The 9,700-nt window shown below is 35.7% G+C and overlaps 1 protein-coding gene across 2 annotated transcripts; it reads right to left on the reverse strand.

Annotated features, from left to right (window-relative positions):
* Nucleotides 1-1,991: 1,991 nt before the first annotated feature.
* On the reverse strand, nucleotides 1,992-4,953 carry LOC127811004 (zinc finger protein NUTCRACKER-like). 2 transcript variants are annotated; one of them, XM_052350676.1, is made up of 5 exons: nucleotides 4,789-4,953; nucleotides 4,559-4,705; nucleotides 3,965-4,361; nucleotides 2,532-3,365; nucleotides 1,992-2,411 (listed from the first exon to the last, which is right to left on the reverse strand). In XM_052350676.1, exons 2-4 carry the CDS (start codon nucleotides 4,668-4,670, stop codon nucleotides 2,555-2,557), a joined length of 1,320 nt encoding a protein of 439 aa, XP_052206636.1. In that variant the 5' UTR covers nucleotides 4,671-4,705; nucleotides 4,789-4,953; the 3' UTR covers nucleotides 1,992-2,411; nucleotides 2,532-2,554. The 2 variants fall into 2 exon arrangements, with proteins under 2 accessions (XP_052206636.1, XP_052206635.1); XM_052350675.1 differs by lacking the exon at nucleotides 1,992-2,411 and having other exon boundaries at nucleotides 2,529-3,365.
* Between the last annotated feature and the right edge of the window lie 4,747 nt (nucleotides 4,954-9,700).

The raw sequence follows: 9,700 nt of genomic DNA on the forward strand, positions 1-9,700 counted from the left end.
AAGGCCCCACAATTGTAAAAATTTATAATTTATATATAAATATATATATATATATTATTTTTTTAATAATAAATATTTTATTAAAAATTTAAATATAAAATACAAACTTTTATCTTCCCCATCCTCTTCACAATATTTTTACCATTATTTCCCATTAAACCCACTTTTCTCTTTCTTGTGTGTGCATTTGTGTTTTTCAGTTTAGTTCTTCTTAGTCTCTCTCTCATGCGTGGGCACGCGCGTTTTAGGCTTCACTATTATAGCGTCTGTGCAATTCGTAGCCTCAATTTAACCTTTAGTTTTCAGTAGCATCTGTGTTTGGTATGCCGTACGCACTTTGATTTTTTTTTTTTTTCTTTAACTTTTGTTTTTGGGTGTGTTGTTTTTGAGGCTTTTACATTCTTGTGTGGGTGTTTTTCTTGGCTTTGATTTGTTGTGTTGTGATTAGCAACTAGCTGTTTTTCTTTCATTTTGGTTATATGATTCATTGATTCTGAGTATGTGATTCATTAATTTGTTATGTTATAATTAACAGCTAGTTGTATTCGTATTATTTTTTTAATTTAATGTAATAATAATTTTTTTTCATAAAATGTATATTATTTATTTTTTTACAAAAAAAAATTAATACTCTTGAGAAGGTCTTGATAAATTTTTTCGTCTAAAACCCCCAAATTAGTTGAGTCAACTCTGGGCCCACTAAATAGCAAGCCTCAACATCGTTTAATTATATCAATACCAATGTTCATTCAATCCAAACATATATACCAACATATAATAAATTAATCACTAAATATTATTGATAAACAAGTGCATAAGTCTCATAGTAATGTTACTAATAACAATGAAAAATGAATTTGTACTAGCCATCCTTATACAAGTCAATCCATGAATAGGGTATTATTCACAATCAATAAAGAAATAGTCGCTATCATTTTACTATCAGCGCACCAGTGTTATATATATCAAGAGTGTGCCTAAGTACTCAAAGAATATACTCATACCAAAGTCCCTCCTACTTTGACAGGCCAAGTCTACCTACCTAAAAATATTGGGAGGGGGAATTAGATAGAAAAAATAGGGGTAACTCTCATCTAATAAAGTGAGGGATAAAAGGTATTATAATAAGAAAAATAATAATATGTATTACTGTCTAGAAAAATAACCCAGAGAAGAGCTGAATTGAGTTTTTAAGTTTAAAAAGATTTTTACTAAATTATTAATTTTTAAAACAAGTTTAGTGTTCGATTTGTTGATAAATAGTTAAGTGCAATAATCTCAACAACAAACACAATCAACATACAAGATTTTTATAGAGGTTCGATTTTCCTCCTCCCTTTTCAAGTTTAAGAACTTAAAGGTTTAATAATTAAAATGGAAGAAATAACCCTAGCTTTTGTACAGGAGCTAGGACCTCGATCACAAAATAACCTTGCTAATAAGATCACTCTTGTACTAATTTAAACCCCTCACAAAATGACATCACCTCACATGCAAGTGAGTAAAATACAAGCAACTGATGTACAGCTCTTTTAATCTTGAAATAAAGAACTTTGTTGCTGCCGATCTTTTACACTTGAATGTCTTGAGTACCTTCAGTTTTGAATGCACAAAGAGCTCAATAAGTGAGCTCAAAATGCTCGTAAGTGATGCACAACAATTTTGCATTTTTTGGTCTTTTAAAGGTGCATATATGTTCTAGCAAGATTTTCTCTATGGCTTTTAATTTGAGGCCTTCTTTTTGTATTATGCTTTGTGAGGCTTCTTGCTCCGTGTTTTTGTTTTAACTAAATATGTTAGTTAATTTGTTTTCATTAAGGTTCTTTTTTTTTTTTTCTGAAAAATGAAACTAAGTTCTTAAAGAAGTAGACAAAAGTTTACAATCCTTTTGCCTTAGTTGGGAGGGTTTTCTTTTTCTTTTCTTTTCTTTTTTGGTACTGAACCCTTTCCAAGGATAAAAAGCCCTTTAATGGATACAGCTAATTGAACCTTATAACTAATTTCATATAGCTAATTAATCTTGTTATACATACCCATGCATACATATATAACTGATGCTCTTCAAGCAATTCTCTTTCATATAGAGACTTAAAAGATAACCATCAGAGCAGGGAAGGTGTTGTATTACAATAATGGAGCTCAAAAGGGGCCTCTTTTCTTGTCCCCACCCCACTAATAAGGGACTCCAAGCACCCAAACTTTTAGCTTCCATAAAGCACTACTCAATACCATCTTTTCCTCTTTGCAAAGCTTCCCATTACTAATTAATTAAAATCCCCCACTTTTTCTCCCAACTTTTCTTTTCTCCAAAGAATATGCAGCTTGCCCATGAAACTTGAACAGCATTGTTACAGTACTCTTGAGTATCGATATATATTTAAGAGATGAGGCATGAAAGTAGAAAAGAATTTCTGCGATAACAAAGACTGCGGTGTAAAAAGAAGAGATAAAGATTCGGTGTAAGGATAATGGGTGTAATGTGAAAACAAATAAGTGGTGATGCACTTTGAAGGTAGGAAACTCGAATACACCTTAGAGTTGCCGGAGCTTATGATCAGAGCCATCCATTCACTGATGATGGCTGACAGAGAGTGTGAACTCCAACACCCAAGAAATCCCTTGTTTGTCCTCCACTAGTGGCGCTATCTTCACTGTTCTGAGTGTTTCTCCTTTTTGAGGGGTAGCTCTGCAACTGTTGGAAACTTGAGAAATCATCTTCTAAGCCCTCTACAAAGAGTCCACAGAGCTTATTGTTCTCTTCTTGAGGCTTCTTGTTCGTACTGCACTTAAACCCGAGGCTCCCTAGGAATAATGAAGGGTCAGTTGAAGTTGCACCAATTTGTGCAGCTTTCTGCAGTAAAGCCGTGGCAGACATATGGGCATAAGGTGTTTGATAAGACTTGTTTTCGGAGCTGTACAAGGAACCAACTTGTGAAGGTTCCTTAGCATTGCTCAAAGGAAGTGAATTGCTTGTTATTAGTTCTTGATCTATAATGCTGATGTTGGAAGAGAGCTTATTCCCAAATACCCAGTTCAACTGGTAATCTGCCGGGGGAGGATTCGAGCTCGAAACGATGGGATCGCCGTAGGCAGATGCAGAATTCATGGACCCTGGGTGATGAATCTGATCTTGAACATGATGATTGCCCATAATTATTCCTTCTTGATGATGAAACTCTGGGATCGGCTTGAACGTTGAAGACAACTGTTGTGCTGCGCCAGGGCTTATTGGAGCTCCAATTATATGATAAGCGATGTTGTTAACCATTGTAGCGTTGCTGATGCTTGATGCTGCTGCTGAAATTCGAGCTGTTTCTTCAGCCAAGGCGTCACAAAAGGCCCTGTGAGTGATGAAGCTATCTCTCCTGAGAATCAAAATTTTAAACAAAAAGACTTGAGAGAGATTTCTAATTTTTGATGCCATATGTGATCAAAATCAGAAACATAGAAGAAGAAGAAGATGAAGAAGACTACGACATTCCATTTAATTAGGTTAATAATAGAAACATAAATCTATATAAGTCAGTGAGTAGATAAGAAAGAATTAACCATTATTGCTTAATGTTTAAGGCAGTGATTACAAGGGGAGATAGGCTAATATTACAACAACAATCACAACCAAAGAGCCGACAAATAGGGCATAAACAGACCGGATTTAGCTTCCTACCTCTATCCCGACCTTTACTCAACACAGGATTACTGAAAAATTTCTTCTCTATATATCACGAACCCTACAACAATGACAAGTAAAAAGACAAATAGGGCACGTGACACACACATAAGCTTTACGTTCTTCTGTTCTTCAATTATGCAAAAGGTAATATATAAGATCGAGTCTCCTACCTCCAACCTTATTATTTAAAGATTTCTTCTCTACGAGAGCCTATTACCACCGAGCGAGCTCACATCAATCTGTAAACCCGAACTAAAATAAAAACAAATGGATATGGACAAGAGTACTCACCGGGAAAATATGGTGCCACAGTCACATCTGTACTCCCTGGTGCCGCAAGTCTTGGAGTGAGCCTTCCAGTCCGACTGCACAGCATATCGCTTGGAGCACTTATCACACTTCCACTTCCTCTCGCCATGCTTTCTGCAGAAGTGCTTCTTTATACCAGTTAGATCTCCCAGAGCTCTGGAAGGATGGTGATGAACGCAAGTCCTTTCGGGGCAGACGTAAACGCGCTTTCTGACCTCCTTGCTGCTCCTCTGCTTGAGCTTCCATGGCAGGTTGTGGCCTCGCCGGTGCAGCTGCAAGTTCTGATCTCTCTGAAACCCTTTCCCGCATATTTCGCACAAGAACCTGTTGGTGGCCATCAGAGTCCTGGGCGATAGGGCGATCACTTCGGCCTCAGGATCTAACATGAATTATTGTTGATTGACAAGTGAACTGATTAGTGGTCATGAATATCCATGAATATGCCAGTGATTCATAAAGGTAGATGCAGCTAGACAAAAGGGGCCGGAAGATCAATGAGAAAAGTTGGAGAAATATATTAATTGTATGGAAAAAGAGAACATATACAGATATATATACACACATATATATACACACCTGGGTTTCCTGGGAGGTTTCTCTTCTTCTTTGGAGGGGGAGGGTTGGATCCACAAGCTGGGTTTTGGCCAAAACTGTTCGGAATTGCTTCGTCTTCCATTTCTTCTAACATTATGCTCTCTATTTCTCAGGGATTGTTCCAAGAATCTGCGAAGAAAAACCCAGTTAAGGATTACCTTATGTCTAGGTATATCTACATATATATAGAGACATGAAAGGTTAGTATATACCTTCTGTTATGATTTCAAGCTAGACAACATAAGCCGATATCTGAAGAATAAGATCTCTCTCTCTCTCTCTCTGGGGAGAGCATTAAAGATGAATTAGGAGAAACCCGAAGACAGGTATAAACTAGACAAGGTTCAACCTTAATATCTAAAGCTATAAATAGTGGGCTGCTGCCTCTCTCTCTCTCTCCCTCTCCTTTGGGTGGGAATAATTAATATAGAAAGCCAATATCTTATGTGAGGCGGTGAAAAGTGAAAGTTCGAGGGTATGTTTGAAGAGAACAGGAAAAGAAACTAATAGTCTAATATATATATATATATATGTATGTATGTATTAAGATAATTATTAAAGTAACTTAAGAGTTAAGAGTTGATATCTTATAAAAAGAAAATGTTATTGGGACACTTCAAAGTGATATTTAATGTAATATTTTTATATTAATATATTATATATTTATATTAATTAAAACACAATATAATACACTAAGTATCATTCCTGTCCAATCATCATTTTAGTTTATAAAAGCCACCATAATATCTATCTATCTATCTATCTATCTATCTATCTATCTATATATATTAATTAGTAATATTAGGAAGAACAAATATCCGTCAAGTCTAAAGTGGGAGGTCAAATAATGATGTTCCACCAAAGGGAAGGAATGGCTATTAGAATCATTACCCAATAATTTGCTTGACTTTGGTTTCATATTTCCTTGGTATATATCTGTCTCCTAAGATCAAAACTATAAGATTTAAAATGTTATATAATTAAGATCTTGCTATTAGTGACGATATAATTTATTTATAACATATATAGATTAAAATAAGATACAATGAAATGAATTGTAAACATATTCATGTCATATCATTTAAATGACTTTTTTGTATAAAGACTTGTAAGAATATATCACTTTTATATTTGCTAAATAAAACATAAAACGCGAACAACCCAGTCCTAAAGGGTTGTAATAATAGAAGTGGAACACTTGAAGAAAGGAGATAATACAGTTCATAACAACCAGTAACTAGTATAGTGAGCAAACAAAATAGAGTAGGTTTGGCATCAAAATCAACTTATGATCAAAAGGAATTATAAACTTGTAGCACAGCTTATTAGCATTACATTCCTTAAGGCATAACTTCGCACTCAAGCAACAACCAACAAGCAAAAACTATTCATTTTGATCAATCCCATGACAACCAAGGAACCTAGACTAACACCCAAGAGAGGGAGTTAAAAAGTTCAAATACCTTTGAAAAGAGATGACAATGACCAAAGAAGATTTATGCATTCTTTAAGATAGGCAAAATGCAACACAATTGTAACTAGATGGCGGGGGGATGGGGTTAAAACCATTAAACTCGGAGATTGGAAAAGATCCAAATTAAGTATTTTAGCAAGATTTAACAAGGAGATAATAGATAAAGGTTAGGCTTTTGTAGGGTGAAATTTTGGGCAAGAAGACAATGGATCCAAAGAGATCTAGAGAGATTGAAGACAATGGATGAAATGAGAGATCTAATAATTGGATGTGGTTAAACGAGATCCAACAAAATCCAACGTCATACCGAAACACCACGATGAGTGTCTAGTAATGGTTTTGGGGGGTTAAAGCTTTGCCAATAATGGGGTGGGAACACCATCTGCATGAAGTGGCGACGAGTAGTTTATGGGAAAAAGGGTCTTAACAATGGCGTGGGGTGTAGCCAAGGTAGTTAAAATCGAGATTTTAAGTGGGATCGAAAAATGGTTTATAAAATTGGATCGTAAAATCGTAAGATTTTAGAGACAATTAAAAATACCTTTTAATTTTTATAAATATATATTATAATAACATAATTTTATGAAAAATAAATTAATATCATTTAATAACCTAATTATTCCTTATTATAATTCAAAAGATGATGCTTCCAAAATATAATTCAAAACTAACATGTAGGTATAGGCAATTTAGAGGTAAAATATAGCTTAAAATTCCTTAGAGGATTCTAATATTCTCCATTAGATTTAAGTTGCAATTTATACTTGAAGCGTAAAATCATTTGGGAGTCTCTGAAGCATAAAATCGTAAAATTATACACCTAAAATCGAGATTTTATAAGATTTTATCATAAATAGGATTTTACATGGGATTTGAATCGTTTGGGGGTCTCCGAAGTGTAAAATTGTAAAATTGTACAAGTAAAATCAGAATTTTAACAACAATGGGTGTAGATAAGAGCACCTATTCTCTAAAAATCCTAAAAAGACAAAAGAGGGGTGTAGCTAAGAGCACCTATGTAACGCCCCGTTTTCCCAGAACGTGCATTACCTCGAGATTTCGAGAATATATATATATATATATTTTTTAACATCATATACACAACATAAGTCTCTCGATATACATACCCTCATCATAATAATTTCCCGACAATCCCGATTGTACCTTCTCAGCATATCAAAATTTAAAAATTAATAGACTAAGACTGGTATTATCAATCACATCAGCGGAAGTAAGATCGAAACCTCAATGATATATAACCGACAATTTCTTTTACAATAACCAAATCGATGTTTCATATGAAAATATCAAAATATTACATAACCTCTGAACATCGTAATCATAGACAAAAACCTACGAAAACTAAACATAGTAGCTACATCTCGATGACATTCTTTCCCTTGGGGCCACTGCTTTCACCTGGAACGTTTAAATATTTTAGGGATATAGTCCAAATTAGATGCTGAATCATCTAAGTGAAAGTTTAAAAATATTTTCATGAATATATGCAAAATCATATATAAAACTGATAAATCCTAACATGCCTCAGCCTAAGAGAATCCCACATAGCATTTAGCCCTAACCGGTGAAAATGAAATCTCTCTAAAGACGACACGATCACATCGACCCATTGGCAAACACAATCCTGCTTAAGAGGGACAACATTGACATATGAACCTGGGAATCATCCCGTTGTCATTGTTAGGCATTACGCTCCTACTCAAAAAGCATTCTAGAACCCAACGCAACCTTAGCCCCCAAGAGTATCACATTAGCACTATCCCCAAAATCAACCACACCTCGGTATTAATGCTATTGCTCAAAGGAACCTGGGGTGGTGTCCACTCTCAGCCCCGCCACTTGAGTACCATAGGGTGAAGTCCGTCTTAGCCCCGTCTCAAGTGGGTCACATAGCATTAATTCCTAGTGCGCATCCCGAGTGTTGTCACTCGAGGCTACGTCATGGGTTAACAACCCACGTCCCACATGGACAACACATAACATGCCAATGCCGAAAATTATAACATGCATGACATAAAATCAACATCTCAATGTATGCAATTTACCGTACGAAATTTAATACATGTGTAAATAATCGTTTGGACAACCATCACAATAAACCTAATCATGGGGGTGAACACTCACCTTTAGACGCAACTTAATTTTTCTTGAAAAGCGCGATACGCCTCGACTTGCGTGCCCACCTCAAACTTCGCACGAGTCACTTCACTTTAAGCCGCAAGGCACCCTAATCATCATATTTATCCAACAATCATCAGAATATAATTTTCTCCTTAATTTCCTCATATTTTCTTATTTTACTCCCATTTTCTATCACTAATAATCTAAAATAAATATCTACACAACTATTTTCTCAAATATTTTTACACAATCATACTTAAAATAATTTTCTAAAAATAATAAAAAAAATTCAAAAATACTTGAGCCCTCATGCGCGGGCGAGTGGTGTTACGCGTGGCAGCCGCGCGTGCAATGCACGCGCGTCGTCTTCTCCGACGAGTAGTTCGCCGGCCGACACCGGAATCCTCCCTCGATCACACTAGCTGGAAGCTCTCTCCTAGTCGATCATGATGGCACCCTTGGGTGCCCGAAACAACCACTGGAGGGCCTCCAAATCGAGCAAAATCAGGCTCGGTTCGATCACCGCGTGCGACTTTTCGGCATCTCTCGAACACCCTTCAAACACACTCTAAAATGCTTCAAAATCTCCAGAAATAATCCTCTACTCTTAGGGAACAAAAGCCCCTTAATATTAACCTCAAAAACTTCCCAAAACTTGACCAAATCGAAGCTTAAACTTGCGAAAACCCTCGGCCAAAGTTCGACTATTTATAGCCAAATTCGTCCGTTCTTCGACCAATCAGAGGTCGTTGCTTTGCCCTTATGCGACCTTGGCCCATGCTCGGCCATGCCCTGACAAAGAGCAGTTGTCCCATGGCTGAAATTGCCTTCCACGATTTGTGGCAGCGACCATGCCTCACGCTGCAATCTGATTTTTTTTTTTTACATGAAAAACTATAATAACTTTTTAAAAAAATAACTGTAATCTAATATATCATTTCTTTTAAATATCTAAATTCTAAGGCGCTTCCTATCGACAATTCAATTTTTAGCCCGAACTGAAGCTGTATTGAAAATTAACTCTGATTCGATTTCTTTTGATACTAAAAATCCTATTTCGGGAGGCTTAACATCGACATATTATTTTCTTTTGAAATCTCAGCCTCAGGATATTCCCTGCAGTCGATTCGATGATTTATTTTTATCATCAAGTCGATTTTCGGTATTTTAAACTCATCTAAACTACATGGCAATTTCATGAAGATTTGGGGTATTACAACCTACTCTCTAAAAATCCTAAAAAGACAAAAGAGACAACATTGTAACTAGCTCAAACCTACATGGGCTTCACTCCAAGAGTATATCACATTTCATCTTAATGTTGATTATTAATGATCTTCTTTATATTAACAATGGCAAGTGAATGTCATAAATTAAAACTAAGAAATCTACTTGTTTTCCCCCATTCTCTCTCTGGACTTAGGGTTTCTAACTGGATAATTAGGTTACTTCTTTTATTGAACTTTGATCACCCCATTAACACCCTCTGGGAGTTCTCTCACTCTACC

The sequence above is a fragment of the Diospyros lotus genome, chromosome 10, assembly GCF_014633365.1.
Source record: "Diospyros lotus cultivar Yz01 chromosome 10, ASM1463336v1, whole genome shotgun sequence".
NCBI lineage: Eukaryota > Viridiplantae > Streptophyta > Magnoliopsida > Ericales > Ebenaceae > Diospyros > Diospyros lotus.